The sequence below is a fragment of the Panthera tigris genome, chromosome B4 (genome assembly GCF_018350195.1).
Source record: "Panthera tigris isolate Pti1 chromosome B4, P.tigris_Pti1_mat1.1, whole genome shotgun sequence".
Classification (NCBI taxonomy): domain Eukaryota; kingdom Metazoa; phylum Chordata; class Mammalia; order Carnivora; family Felidae; genus Panthera; species Panthera tigris.
Window position 1 is genome coordinate 29,921,450 of NC_056666.1, and position 16,190 is coordinate 29,937,639.

The following is a 16,190-nucleotide window of genomic DNA, read 5'->3' on the forward strand; positions in this document are numbered from 1 at the left end:
ACCATAAGAGACTCTTAAATACAGAGAAGAAACTGAGGGTTGATGGGGGTGGGGGGTTGGAGAAGGCGGGGAAAATGGGTGATGGGCATTGAGAAGGGTACTTGTTGGGATGAGCACTGAGTGTCATCAGTAAGAGATGAATCACGGAATCTACTCCTGAAGCCAAGACTACACTGTATGTTAGCTCACTTGACAATAAATTAAAACAAACAAACAAAACAAAACAAAACAAAAAACAAAGAAAGTTCCAGTTCTGATGCCTCTGACTAGGCAGGTGGGGATGGAGGAGGGGGAACCTGGCCAGATTTCGATAACGCACCTCCGTGTCTGGGGAGTGGCTGCCATCACGTCTTTTCGAAAAACTGGCACTGAGACCAATGAAACACCCACTTGGACAGTTACCAGAATTGCTCCTTTGCTCTCCCTTCACTGACTTTTGCTAGTCTGTCCCCCAGACTGCCCACTGTGAACTCTACTCAGGGCAACATTGTTTTCTTCTCTTCTCTTCTTTCCAGACTTCAATTTCAAGAAAAGTCAGCTGTGCAGTTCCACAAACTTATATGTGCAAAGCACTGTGGGGATGGTAGAGAGTAGAAATGAAAGTAAGACACAGTGTCTACTTCCAAAGAGTTCACTACCCAATGGGGAGACCAACCTTTACCTGTACTGTTAGAATGAAGAACCTGAACAGATGGGTGGTAGAACAGAGATGCAAATACACTCTCATTGTCGAACTAATGAGAATTTGTCATTTCTAGTGGCTGAAATTTTTTCAACAGTGGATTGATCCAGAAATTAAAATTTTAATCATCTTTTTCTGTGACCAACTGTGTTACAAATAAACGCCTGTTTTCTCAAGCTATTCAAGAATGAACAGGCAGGTATGAACTGAGATAAAAGGTAAAATATCAGTCTCATTTGCCAGGGATTGCTCTGTCTAAAAATCATCATCCCAAACGAGATGAAGTCAAGCTACCATGCTTGTGGGGTTTTGTGTCCTTTATTTTGTTTGGGTCAAGAGCCTGTTCTTTTTTCTTTAAATTTGGGAATTTAGTGCTCTTAATTTTTTTTTTAAGTTCACTTATTTTGAAAGAGAGAGAGCACATGAGTGGGGAAGGGCAGAGAGAGAGAGAGGGAGAGAGAATCCCAAGCAGGCTGTGCGCTGACAACTGACAGTGCAGAGCCCAGTGTGGGGCTCGAACTCAGGAAACAGGGAGATCGTGACTTGAGCTGAAGTTGGATGCTTAACCGACTGAGCCACCCAGGCATCCCTAGTGCCTTCAATTTTTTTTTAAAGTTATCTCTCTCAGAACAAGATTTTGAGCACATTTAATTTTTTTTCTATGCCATTTCAGTGACTGCTTATATTTCACACAATAGCTTCCCTGCTCATAGCATCTGTTGGTTGGAGAGTCAGGCAAGAAGTTGGAATCACAAATATATTGACTGTCCTTTGGCACCTCTGGCTGTTCTAAAGAAATTTAAGAAGTTGAATAAGGAGACATTCAGCATCCTCTTTCACTCTGGGACTGGCTGCTCTCTCTGTGACATGCCAGTCAATCAGAAGCAACAAGCCATCACCTCCAACCTGGCCAGCTGATTATACAAGTATCTGACCAGATAAAAACAAAATACTCTGGAGCATCTGTTTCTTCTCAAAAAACACTCTTCTGTTTCTCATAGGAATCCAGTGCCTGAGCAAACATTCTCCATTTAACCCTTACAGAGTCATGACGGCAAAGAGAAGTATCAAAACTTTACAGACAGGGAAGACATGAGAGAGCAAAACTTTCCTGACATTTGCCTGAGATTAAGTAAATGAGACATGCTTGGAAGACTAGGCATCCTGCTGCCTTCTGGGCCTGCGAAAAAGCCCTGGACTCAGCTGGGATCTCACATGTCCCCCGAACCAATTGCATAAATCGAACGCTTGTGCTGCCTGGTTATCAGGCTTTACATAAATATTGTGTTTGTATGTGCTTTGTGCTTTCCAACTCCACCAACCAAAGGGACCAGAATTTAGATATTTCCCCCCCCAGGATTTCATCCCCAAGTTAAGGCAAGTTATTTTACTTTACTTTAATTTCATTTTATTTTATTTTGTTTTATATTATTTTTTATTTATTTTTGAGAGAGAGAGAGAGAGAGAGACAGAGAGAGAGAGAGAGAGAGAGAGAGCGAGCAGGGAGAGGGAAAGGGGGAGAGAGAGAATCTTAAGCAGGCTCCACACTGAGTGTGGAGCCCTATGCGGGGCTCAATCCCACAACCCTGGGATCATGACCTGAGCCAAAATCAAGAGTCGACACTCAACTAACTAAGCCACCCAACCCCAAGGCAAGTTTTAACTGAGTGGAAAATCACCAATTGGTGTGAAGTTTCTGTGCACCATTTTTAGCAGTTCTTACCTAATCTGAACTGAGAGTTCCAAAACTGAGTCCTTCCCCAGAGTTAGTTGGTTTGTATTCAAAGTTTTGTGTGAGGTGTTTCATAGAAGAAAATAGCTACTTGAATAAAAGATAAGGTGGCGACCCTTCATAAGAATTTTCTCATTCAAAAGGGACATCACAAGCCGCATCAGTCACAAAGATGGAAAGGGATTTGGTGCAGCAGCTGAGCATTTGGGCTCAGTCTAACTTTTGTAAACCTCAGTGCTGCCATCTGTAAAATGGGGATGATAGGAAGATTAAGTGACATCCCGTGCACGTACATAGTGCTTAGTGAGTGCCATGGCAGGCATGGAGTGAGGACCCAACAATAAGAACCAGCCATGACCATTACTTTCTAAACACTCTATCAACTATTTAAATTAAAGGGGAAAAAAACATGTTGACTGAATAAGATATAAAATGTGTACAATATAGACCTGGGTGTGATCAGGAAAGAATCCAAGTTACAAGGCAATTGAGTGGACAGAAGCCAAAAGATTATTTTTCCTCTCTGCTCTTCTGCAGAATTTAGTAGAGTTCTGAATGAATGAAGTTCATTTGCTAAGCTAACTGCAAAGACTAAGTGATTTCAAACATAAGCAGCATAATGTGTTTGGCATGCTTCACAGCCAATCTGAGAGTTATCCTGACCTCATGCCATCCCTAACTGATCTAGATACTAGACACAGTTCTATCAACCACAGAATAGCAAGAAAAATCTTTTTTTGAGGTGCTATGTTCTGCCAAGTCACTGACTCCTACAATCAGGATTGATTACAAACACCCAATTAAGAGGCATTTGGAACCTGATCTGAACACTAATCTTGTCTCTTGTTCTTCTTTGGGCTTAATGATCAGCCTTGATGAATACTACAACAGCAATTAGTTAAGTTTATTTTGTAGCCTCCTTTACAAGCACACACACACATGCACATATGTGTTTGTGTGTGTGCTTCTGCCGGAGTATGTCAGCATGCATGCAAGTATCAAGTTTTATGCTGGAAAGAAAGGAGCTGAGAATATGCATGCCGGCTGAAGGCATATGTCTCATTTGGATCAATTTTTAAGTGTCTGCTCCCCAAGTGAAATCTGGTTGGAAATGCCATGCACATGTTGATTCAATTTGATAAGATTTCAACTAACCTTCTCTTTTAGTTTCTCATAAAGGTTTCTTCTTTCAAATTACCAAAATGCCTAACGTGAAACAACCCTATAATACTCAAAATTCATTATGATCAAATGTGACTGCTTATAGTAAAAAATAATAAAGAAAGTTAATTTTATTAAACACATGGGGTTTTGTTCAAATTGAATCAGTGCTAATGGAAAAAAAAAAAAATCAAAAGGAAGAAAGTAGATAATTATCTGCCTGAGTAGTAACCAAGGAGGCTGCAGGTGGTAGCAACAACATTGGCCAGCAGTTGTTCTAAGAAGGGTTCATTCTTATCCACTTAAAAGTTTTTAATTGAGTGGTGTCTCTCACACTGACCATGTCAGGAAGTTACTTGGGATGAAAATCAACAATGAAAAACTGAAAAGTAAAGCAAAGGAAGATTTTTCTGCATTTGCCTTGAATCTAAAGCAAGCTCCAGATTGAAAACTTTGTGTATATTTTAACATATGCATAATATATGTAACAAATACAAGAGATTTCTACAGGAGTTACTAAAAAATATTAGAGTACACTTCAGTATGATTGTTATTACTATTATTACTATTATCATTAGAAAGGGAATAGTATGTATTGTTCTATCTCTATTCCAAAGAGTTTTATCATATTCGAAGGATAGTGCATACAGACTTCTAAGACTATAGTTTAGTTTTGTCTGACTTTGAAATTTATAGAAATGGAATCACAGAAGTTAGGATAGTAGTCATCCTTAAAAAGCTAAAGGCTAGTGACTGAAAGCGAACATAAGGGGGCTTCTTCATAGGAAGCTGGAAATGTTTACTTTGGATTGGTTATATGGATGTGCTCACCTTATAAAATTTTATCAAACTTCACACTGTGTGTATTTTCTACATACATATCATACCTTAATTAAAAGAACCTATACTTCTATATTTCATATAGAAAATGGAGAAGTATTTTGGTTTAAAATACTGTTTTCCATAAAACAAAGACTTTGTTTGGGTGTAAGTGATGCTCTCAAATGCAAGACTGGGACTAGAGTAAGGCACTCACCTCAAAAACAAAAAAATGAAAAACTTACCAATCAAGATAAATAATATTTTAATGCAGCATTTAAAAAAATCAAAATTAATTGGGGAAAAAAAAACCCATGTGGAACAAAGGAAAATAAGAAAAGACTGAAACAGAAAATAGCACTCAGGGAAACCAAAAATGGAACTTATACTTCCCCAAATTGGCAATAAATGACAAAGTGGCCATTGGATAATTAAATTGGTGGAAATTATCAGACCTGAGAAACTAGCATAACATTAATTTTCATTCAGTGAGTTTATAGTCTATGAAAATAAATGAAATGACCAGTGTTTCTAAGTTCGTAATAACTTAGGTAATTTTAAAAGTGGCATTAAAGAAACAGTGTGTGATCTATTCCAACAAAATGCCCAAACTTGAGTATTATCTCTGTTTAGTTAGAATTTTCTTATAACTAAACTTCACATGAAGTTACAAGAGTGAAATCTTCTTTGATTCCATTGAATTAGAAAAAAAACCTACTTTTGGTTACACAAAGAACAGATTACAAATCTCTTATAGACAAAAAAGCATCTGTACCATGTTAGCTTGTGTCTTGGTGAAATCCTGCAAAACAGCAACTGACAAATCAGCCATTGGAGCCAGGAACCAGTCAGTAAGAAGACCACTACTGAGTTTGCTCCCTCCAATACTACCACCTTTTTAGACTCTTTCTGGAGCTCCACATTCATTTTCTTAATGTTTTTAACCCAAAGTCTGTGAAATTTTTATTGCTCCCTAGATGAGGACATCTGATCTGAATGTAATCACACACCTCTTTGCTCAGCAGTATTTGTCACAACCCATTATAAATTATCATGCTGATAGTTTGCATTGCTGGGAAACCGGAAAAGTTCCATAAATTCTAACTACTGTATCAATGACATTCTTGTTTATTATGCAGATATAAAGTTTTATGAGATTCAAGATGTCTGCTTTACCACCGAAGAAAACTGTAGCTGAGTAAGAGCTAACTAGCTCAACGTAAATGCTGAAAACCATTTACAGGTCACAATGAACACTGTTTTCTGAAAAACACTTCAGCAGGTTGCCTTTTTCTTTCTTTTCTGTTTGTAACTATGCTTTGACACTTCACAGGTATGGAGGATTTTACTGGTACATTCCTTCCATACCTTCTCCTCCTTCAGAATATTCTCTAGCCACCTCTCTTTTATCAACATAACAATAAAACCAGGTGGTAATTCTAGCTAAACGTCTTAGTGCAATGTTAGCCACAGACAGATTCTCTACTGCTCTATTGGTTGATTGATTGATTGATTGATTGATCAATACTATACATTGTTCAATAAAAGAACTCTGGTAGTTATAATAGTATGTCTTTATGTTTATTCGTAATGAAACCTGACTTTCATACTGCAACCTGAAGCATAGATTGTTGCATTTTAAAATTATCAGGCACAAACTTGCACATCCATTTTCCCTAAGGAAGTAACGCCTTGATATCCATTCTAAAAACCTTTTGTAAGGTTAGGTTCATAGTGCTTATGTGTTGGGTTGGTCTTGGAGCTCTTCACATGAAAAATTGATACTGCATTAGTATATTGTTAAAAAATATCACATAGTTTTTAATTTAATTATAAATAAAACAATACCAATTTAAATAAGTAAATATTTTTCCTACCAGAGCTAATCTATTTAATTACTTATCCATCACTACACTCCACAAAAAGAATTTTACCTGGGTTTTAAGGATGTTCTTCAATAAGCAAATGTGCTAGGGAATTGATTTCTTAAACTTTCACATGGTGGAAGTTGACTGTACAAATACTAGAAAGCTTCAAGAGAAATTGCCAGGTATATTTTATGTGGATCATCCCATTACTGGATCTATGTATTTAGTTTGACATATGCTTAAGTTTCATATTTCTAAATGTTCTAACCATCACCAAGTTGTTAAAGATATCATAATAACAGTGGCAACTTCTTTTGAGGGAAGCTTTTTAACTTTTCAAAGGGCTTTCATAGCCACTACCCTATTTTATCTTGCCAATAACCCAATGACATTGGACTTTTTACTGCTCTTAGATATAAAATGTAGCTGAAACAGGGGAAGGTATTAAATATCTCAAATAAGACAATCAGTTTGATCTTAACAGGAATGATAAACAAAAGCTTGCCAGCTCACTGTATTTGGTTTATTGTACCTAATTTTGTATCAACTCAAATATGTTTTTGGAAGGAGCCTATTATAAATGACCAAAAAACAAACAAACAAACAAAAACAAAAACAAAAACAAAAACCAACCCCAAACCCACTAAAATGTAAAAAAACAAAGAAACTATGCTCTTGCACATCCAACAAAAAATTTTTGCCTATGAATTTGTTCTCCCAAGGGTTATTGGTATTTTTCATTTTTGTAGGGAATTTTAATTTTAAATTAAAGCTGTAGATTATTCTCACAGCCTTCACAAAAGATTGTCAGAATTGTGCTATGCTTATATCTCAACTGCAACGTGCAACAGTGACCAGGAGTCACATATGGACCAGCCTGAAAATATAGTGACAGCAATGTCTTAAGCTGCTCTTCCTATATCATTTTTTGAATTTTTATTGATAAAACAATCAGGTAGCAACACTTCAAAACAGGGCACAAAGCTATTTTTCTATGCCATCATCTCCGTTGACTTCATCAGGCTAAACATTATCAGCCTTTCAAGGCTGGCCAGGAGATGGCACCTTCACAGAGAACAAATCCCTACTCGCTACAGTTAAGAAACCACTTCACTCTGTAGCCTTGAAAAGTCTCGCCTCTATCAGAACAACAGCAACAATCTTCTTGGTCATGTCAGTTTCTTGAATACCTTGTCGACATCACTAAAATTTTCCCTTGCTATAAATTATAATTATCCCTTTTCTTGTCATGTTTAAGAAAGAACATTGAAAAAGTGCTCTTCCAATTCCACAACCCTCCACCTCCCATTATGATATAGCAAATAGTTATTGCAGACTTACTGCCTGCCAGACACTGATACGCACTTAACACATATTAACTCACTTGACTGGCTTCCCCTTCATACACTTCTACTCCAGCTTGCACCAGCTCACAAGAACCTCTCATGCAGGTCTCTTTGCAAGTCTGCATACAGTGACATCACATAGATAGTTTGAAACTGGCCATGGTGGGAATATTTACACTACAGAAATTGGCAAATGTTACAAATGAGGACTTGACCCACCCCCTTCCAAGAACCAGTTGTTCAACCCTTACCAGCACACCATTGCTACTGACTACTGATTATTTTGAATGTTTTAGCTATTATATCATATGCAGTTGTGGTCATGATTTTCAGATCAGGATTTAGTAGACATGAGTTACTAAAATGTAATGGCATCTTATCTTTGGAAAAATGTTATTACTTGAACATGTTTTACCATCTCTTAAAAATATCTCTTATAGCAGTTTAAATATTTTCAAAAAGCAAAAAATAAAACAAAATAAAATGAAAGAGAGAACAAATATCCAGCTTCTCTAGGTGACTGATGCTGTAAAACCACCATACAGAATATTGGCAACAACAATAAACTCCCTGTTTCTTAGCAGTCACTGGAACACTCTATTAATGGCAACTTTCATACAAGATTAAGAAGTCAATATAATGCCCTGAGGCACAGAACAAGGATTAAATTGGAATCAGCATACTTTTTTTACACTCTAGTGTATGCTGATTATTTGGAAATTGATCAACAGTGTATGAATGTATGCTAATTCTCTAGGTACCAGAATGTTGAATTAGTCCGATGACCTCATTTCCCTGCCCATGAAACACTAGTTTACCCCACCAACTCAACAGGTCGTTAAGGACTTCCTACAGGTGGGAACGTTTTCATATTACTCTGTTCTTCCCTAAAAAGGCTGTGTTTGCAAATAGAACATTTTTAATAATGAATGTGCCTGCATAATAATGTTCATATCCAATGGAAACCATAGCCTACTCACATCGTATGAAATTATATCAAACTGATCCATTTTAAAACTTGGGAAAACATATTGGTCCCTGAGAAACACTTTAGAATTGAGATTTAAGTAGATTGTTTTCCTTGGCTAAAACTATTTCGTTATCCAAACATTCATTAAAGATAGATATTCAGGTTCAAGTGTCTGGAGAACACATCACATGCAGGGTGGCAGAATGTGGTAACGTGGACAAGACAGAGACAGGTGGTCTCGTGGATGTCCAGAGAGAAGAGCAAATCCTGGATCTGAGAAGACTGCTGCCTGCAATGTTAAAACACATTTTCTACACTGTGCAAAGCAAGACCCACACACTAGCTCATTCATATAAAGTGAAGAGATAAAATTTAGACTGTATCTATAGTGAGGATATTTTGATAATAAGGAAATCTGGCATAAATTGATGCTTATTTACTTCACAGTAGAAGGCGTTAGCAAGATGAAAGCAGATAGATGAAATAATAATTTACATTTGAGCCCCATTGTATTCATTATGCATTAACATTTTTTTTTGCATTTTCCATAAGACACTTGCAATCATTAATCTACAACGAAAACCCCTCATCCAGCTTACACTATATGCCTTATTTTTATTCAATGACACTTTGCTTTGTCATGTCAAACTCAATAAGATTCAGTCCTTAAATCACAAAATGTGTCACAGATTTGTTAAAAAATACCCAACCTCATCATCTGTTGATGCTATATATGTTAGTATCCCACAATATTAAAAAAAAATCTGAAGTGAAAGTTTGGGTTTCTAGTTCTTCCCCTTTCCAGGAACAAAAAAAAAGAGAGAAAGAAATGTAAATATACATTTCTTAACAAAAGAGTTCTGAAACCATAAGTGTTAACAGGAAAAAAAAATTGAGAGATTATACATTTAAACATAATATGCTAGTTTGGGGAACTCAGAAATTACTTAACATAATTTAATTTCCATACCATTGATACATGATCTGGTCTAGATCAGAATCCCTCCTGGATCCATTTATATCCCATACTGTACACACAGACTTCCCCCCTTAGGCATCCATGACCACTAGATGGTGGTGTGGTGCCCTGTTCAAATACTTTCTCACTTACTTGCAGTCTCTGTCCTCCAAATCAAAGTGAGGGTTGAAGTTGATCATAATTCTCTGGTATGGGTCAGGAGCCTGAATCAGCCATTCACATTTTTCACTTGGGTGATAAGAATGAGGATAACCAGGAGATGTAAGGTACCCTGGGCTTTCAATTTTTATAGTATCACCACATTTATCTGTAATAAAAATAACATTTTTATAACATCTTTCCCTGACAACCATTTAGGTATTCTAGCTTTATACAAACATTACTGGTTATTTAACATTCCACAACTCTGTAGGGGGAACTCCAAGAGGTCCCCACAGGCCCTTCAGGTGGCACTGATAGCAACCCCCCACCAAGGAACACTCTTTGATCCCAGGAAGGTTAGCACAGGAGAAAAGTAGACTGACATCTGACAGGACTCCACCCTTACCCCCACAAAGTTCCTTCCCAAGAAAAAAGGTCTTCTAGCGTTAAAAACATTAAATCCTCTCAATGGATGTTAACATGGTCCCCAGGGAGCTTCTACTAGACTTAATTATCCCCCAAGAAGTGTAATCGCATTAAGTAGCAAGTTCTGAGTGGAAGGTGACTAAAAGAAGTGATTCGACCCCTTGTGTGGCTTTTTGATGATAAGCCTGGTCTATGTCATTGATCAGTGGGGATTGTCATCCAAGATTTCGATTGGCTTAAAGCCAAACCTTTTGTGTTGTTGTTTTATCTGCCCATAAATCTAAGTGATTTTGAGTTATCTCTGCTCTGGAGATCCAGATCAACAGAGAACAAAGTGTATTTGGTGAAGCAGAAATAATTCTGCTCTACCGCTCCAAGTAAAGTTGTTCAGTCCTAGAGACTAGATCAAAGCTACTGGGCAGAAAGAAAAATAAATAGCCACCCAGCATTAATTCTAATTCCCTATATGTTGAAAAAAAAATCCTACCACACATGAGGTCCGGGTATGGTAAGCCATAGTCTCACATTCTGCGAAAGGTGAGCTAACTAGTTTTGAGCCCTCATTTAAAAAACAAAAACAAAAACCAAATGCTGAAGTGATTCACTGAGAGCCAAATAAACCAGTCACTGGGCTGCTTTATTGTTCAGTGTAGATTCTCATTGTCACTTTTTATGATGGATTTCATGCTGGAGAGTCTCAGCCTGAAATGCTGCCACATTTATTGATGCTTAATTTTAAGCAATAAAAATTTGGTGCATAAACTATGTAAAAGGAATAGGTATGAAAGCAGTGAAATATATAAGCCTATCAATCACAAATTTTCAGTAATGGTATATATAGATTTTAATATTGCATCTAATAGATTCCCTGTGGAAAGAGAATGGCATTCTTTGCTCTCAGCATGAATTTATAAATCTACAGAATTTTATTACAGGAAAACCAGGTCAAATGGAAATGAAAGATGAAGTGCACATCAAAAATGCATAAAGCTACATGCATTACAGAAATCATTTCCCATAAATTAAAAAGAAGACAATATAAATCACATTGTTTTTCTCAATTGCTAGATGTTTCTGACCCTGTTTCTTAGACTGGGGGGTACCCTTCTACTGGTTTCCTTTGCCTTGGCTTTTAAAAGCTTAAGGCTTGCCAAGAAGAAATGTTGCAACTAGAGTTCAGGATCTCAACTAATGATCATGTTGGACTCTGTTATGTGATTCTACTGAGGCTTTTCCATTATTTCAAATGTGTAGAAAACTTGGAAAGTGACCCCATCTCATTAAGTCTCATCCAGCTCTATACAAACATCATGGCAGTGTCTGGCATCCGTAAGAGGAGTGAAATAAAACAGCACTGTTTCTAGTCACTCCACAGAGTCACTTCAGAAGACATTTAGGTAGACTCGGTACCACACCAGAGCTCTTTAATCTGTGACTTCTGAGAAAGTGACAGTGTAATAAGATAATGTGGACTGCTAGACTCCCTGGCTCTGTTAAATCTCTCTAACAGTTGATTAAGAAAGAGCAATTTCTAATGACTCTGGACCATTAGACCTAAATAAGGTTAATGAATTAATTTAGCAGACACTGGTACTTGGTGGAGGTGGACATGGCTTTAAGAGGTCTGCTGTGTTACAGAGGCATTTACTGGCTCTGGTCACTGAACGCATAGCAACATGGCTTTAACCAGGCAAGCTCACAGACTGGAGCTCAGGTTCTCAGCATTCCCCAGATTTCTGCTAAGAAAATTTAAAAATATACTATATATATATATATATATATATATATATATATATATATATATAATCTCCATGGACTTCACAATCTAAAGTCTGGAAGCTATTTGCATTAGGCTACGAATCCATCCTGTGAATATCCCTACTAAGGACTTAATCTCGGGAGTTGTAGAGGGCAGAGGTTGGGTTACTGTAATTTCTAAAGTCTAACCACTTGACCTCTTTCAATTGGAGGAGAATGTTTTTCATCCCTTGCCAGCCAGATAATAGAAAGATGCCACTAACTCAGGTTCATTAATAAACTGAACTCCATATTTACAGGTGTGTGTGTGTGTGTGTGTGTGTGTGTGTGTGTGTCACCTCTAAGCTTTTTTTTTAGAACACTGCTTGGTGGCTGTTGGGGGAAATCTATTGCTTCAAACACAAAACCTCCAAAAAGCATATTAGAGAGATTAACTCCTATCATAAAGACGTGATTTAAATTCCTCTTGGTATGAACCCCTCCACTTGTGGCCTCTTATTAAAACAATATACCACAGTAAGTAGTGGGTGTTCTTTTTTTTTCCTAATTACTTTGATTGAAACCTAAGCCAGACAAAAGTAAATATTTGATAAATAGTTAATAATAATTGCTGAAGAATTACTGTAAAGATAATTCCATATCCTTGCCTTCACCTACTTTAAAGTGTAAGTTAAACATGCCTATAACCAGATCACATTTTAAAATATATTATTTAGTTTACAGAATACTGTTTATATCCCAGCACTCTTTCATTTACTTAGCAGTGAGTGGTGTTAGAAGCTAAGTGGAAGCTGTAGCTAGGTTAGGGATTTTCAGATATCCCGGTGTCTTACACTGTATATATCAGATTCCTTTATTGACACTATGTAACTTTCATTCATACTTCAGACAGATGAGGGGCGATATGTAAAGACAGAGGAGAGAGGTCCAGCAACCCCAAAGCCGCTATCTCTTGCAGGCACCCACCAGAGGAGATGGTTTCAAAGAGCTGCAAAACAACCAGGAAGTTCTCCCGGCAAAGTGTTCATTAACTTTCAACAGCCATCAGATTTTTGAAAGGGAGTCTCATCTAATTGCCTTTGGGAGGAAACATTATTAAGATAATTGGTGTGCTGATCTGGGAAGGTAGGCAGCTTTGCCTTGTAACGGAGGTAGGAAAACCCCCATAACCAAACAACCAACTTCGGGAGGGAGGCGGAGGACTTGAAATCTTCCTGCCCCGAACCGACCGTTCTTATTTTTTTTATGTCTCCTCCTGGACAAAAGTTTCCTCCGCCCAGGAGGTGGCTATTCCCGGTGCATCCCGGCAGTTCCGCGTGAGTCCCGTGGCTGGAGCGGGAAGCCCGAGTCCCGGCCGGACGCGGGCAGCGGGGGAGCCCGGGCGCCGCGCTGTCACACGCGCCTCCGCCTGTCACTTACCGTTTCGAAAAGCGCTGGCCGGGGCGAAGGCGACGGCGAGCGCGGCGCAGAGGAGCGGCAGCCCCCTCTCCATTCTCCCTTCGCCGGATCCCCAGGCAGACGCGGGAGAACCAGAACGTGCGGGGAAAATAGAGCAAAGCGGGGAATCTAAACAATCTGAAGAGCTTCAACTCCGCCTAGAGCCGTAAAATCCTCAGTCCGTCTTGGAGAAAGGAGAGCAGCGATGCAATGCCTTGATCCGAGAGAAATGCTTCTCTTTTTGTGTCTCAAGTCGTCTGCATCCTGTCATTTAGCTCCGGTTTCCTCTCTCTTTTCCCACACTTGTTCCTCTTCCAGGAGCCACTGCCCGGGCCATGTCTCAAAAAAAAAAAAAAAAAAAAAAAAAAAAAAAAAAAAAAAAGGAGGGGGGGCTAGACGGGGGAGGAGGGAGGTAGGGAAACACACCAAAGCCAATTTCCAGAAAAAAAAAAAAAAAAAAAAAAATCCGGCTTGTTTCTGGACCCGTTGGAGCCGAGGAGCTGGCGCCCAGGGGAGGTCTGGGGTGTCTGCGCGAAGGAGAGGAGCACGCAATGAAAAGATGAGCGGGAGACAGAGGAGTTTCACCAACTGCACCCCCGCCTCCCCCACCTCCTTCGTCCTCCCCCTCCCCTTCTGGAGCCCTTCCCTCGCTTCCTCCCTCCCCTCTGCCGGCACAGGCTCGCCAGTAATTGCCTGACAGGAGACTGGAAGGAACAAGTTTCCCTCCGTGTGCTTTCCCCGTCCGTCTGTCGGTCTCTCCCGGAGGCCCTGAAGGATATCCACGGGAAGGGAGGCGTTGGGGGGGTCTGCGCCCAGGGCGTCTGTGTGTGTGTGTGTGTGTGTGTGTGTGTGTGTGTGTGTGTGTGTGTTTGGAAAGAAAGCATCGAGGTCGGTGCCAGCGACTGACTGGGTCGGGCTAGCCTACCTCTGCGCGCTCGCTCAGGACCCCCGGGGGAGAGCCCGGCAGCTGGTGGAGGATCCCCGGGATCCGGCCGCGGAGGAGTGCGGCGCGCCCGGGAGCTGGCCGCAGCTTCGAGCAACTCCAAATCCCCGACCCGTGGCGGCGAGGAGCGCTGGGCCTGCCGGGTCACTCCCGCTGTGCCGGCCCGAGGCCTGGGGCGAGGAGGAGCAGGGCTTTCCTGGCGCTCCGGGCCAGGACGAGGGAGACCCGGGAAAGCTAGGCTGGAGTGGGAGACGCACCACAGAGCCAGGCAAGGGTTGACAGTGTCGCTGCCACGTAAATCCGAATCAGACCACTCGAGCGGGCGAGGCTGTGCTGCAGCCGCACACGGCCTCCCTGTCCCGCAGCAGGGCGCGCTGCCGGGCGCCAGTGGTGCCCGGGTGCCCGCCGCGCACCGGGGGCTCCATTGTTAACTGAGATCTGGGGCCCTCTCCTGCGGGACAGAGGGAACGCGGGAGGGTGGGAAGTGGTGCGCCTTCAGCTAGGGGGCAGCCGTCGCCCGACCCCGCCCAGACTCTTGTCTCTGTGGAGCCCAGGTGTTCCCGGGGGTTGGCAATTAGGAGTCCAGGGGCCCCCGTTTCTGTGCCTCTGCTGGAAGGGAGAACGGTAGCGGGGTAGGAGGGCTCTTGGCAGGGCTCGCACGGTGCCCGCCCCAGGCCACAGGCAATTGTCATGCCAGTCCTCCAGCTCCTGTCCACCCCCACCTCCCGTGGCGGCGCGTCCTCACTGTGGACTGGATGCCCCCCAGTTCCATCCCCAAAGGCTTTCCCGGAACTGCTGCATAAGGCCTCTGAGGATATGGATAGCAAGAATAGGGAACAAACGTTTCGGCCACCGATCAGGCCCTTGAGAGGGTAAATGCCCTCGGACCCCCCTCCCAAGGAGTTCGTGCGGGAGGTGAAAAGGTCACTACACCTTCTGGGAATAGGCGTTCTTCACACACCCTGAAAGCAGAGCTTTATTCCTACCTGGCGCAAAGAGCTGGCAAAAGAGATTTAAGAATGTTGGCCAGGAGACTCTGGTCAAGGGTTTTGGCGGAAGAACTAGGGGCGGGACGGGAGGAGGGCAGCCCGAGGCGCGCGGCCCCGGCAACGCGCGATGGCGCGCGCCCCTCGGGGTGCCGGCGGGCTAGTGGCCGGGCGGAGGTGCAGCCGTGGCGCCGGCATTCACCGCGCGCTCTCTCCGGGTCCAGCTTTCCTTCCCGCTGCGGGCGTGCGGGAAGCCCCCGCCTCCAAGCTGGAGACCCGGCCTCAGGGCGCCTCCTTCCCCTCATCAGTTTCCCGAGTCTTGGCTCTCGGACCCCCGGGAGGCGCTGGGTGGGGAGGTGGCGCTACGAGGCCGGGAGTCAAATGCCCGGGTTGAGCGGAAGGGACAGTGGCGGGGCCGTGGGCAGCCCGGCGTCCGGGGGCCCTGGCGGCCGGCGGGAGGGCGGGAGGGAGGCGAGACCAGGGCGCCAGCCGCGCCCAGCGCAGACCCGGGGGAGCAGGCGCTGCGGAGGAAAGCCCCGGCGCTTGGCTACGACAGGCGCACGTCGCCTCCTCCCCGTGTCCTCTCTGCCTCCAGCGCACCCCCGCCAGTCCCAAGCCCCAGCTGCGCAGGGCGAGCGGCATCATCAGATTTGGGGTGACCCCGAGCGACCTCCGTCCCGGGCTCGGAGAGAAAGGCGCCTCTCAGAACCTGGCGGTTTGACAGAGAAGGGGAATGGGGAGGGGCGTGCAGCGGTCAGGGCGTCCTCCAGTCGCAAACACCCGCCTTCTTCCTACTGGGAACTAGGAGGCCGCACTCGCTCCAGGGAGCCGTTTCTGACCGGACTGTGCCTCCGCGGGGTGAGCGAGGGGGCACACGCGGGAGACTTGAGCTGTATTGTTTTTATAAAACTGCCGCCAATCTCTCTTCCCCTTTCCCTGCTG

At 42.5% G+C, this 16,190-nt stretch overlaps 1 protein-coding gene across 4 annotated transcripts in view; it reads right to left on the reverse strand.

The window, feature by feature from the left end:
* NRP1 (neuropilin 1) overlaps window positions 1–13,667 on the reverse strand; it is a 138,398-nt gene extending 124,731 nt beyond the window's left edge. For all 4 annotated transcript variants that reach the window (XM_042991401.1, XM_042991400.1, XM_042991399.1 and 1 more), the window contains exons 1-2: window positions 13,302–13,667; window positions 9,690–9,864 (exon numbers count right to left, since the gene is read on the reverse strand). In XM_042991401.1, coding sequence (XP_042847335.1) covers window positions 9,690–9,864; window positions 13,302–13,374 — 248 coding nt within the window. In that variant the 5' untranslated portion in view covers window positions 13,375–13,667. The remainder of the gene's footprint in view (window positions 1–9,689; window positions 9,865–13,301) is intronic.
* Window positions 13,668–16,190: the final 2,523 nt, after the last annotated feature.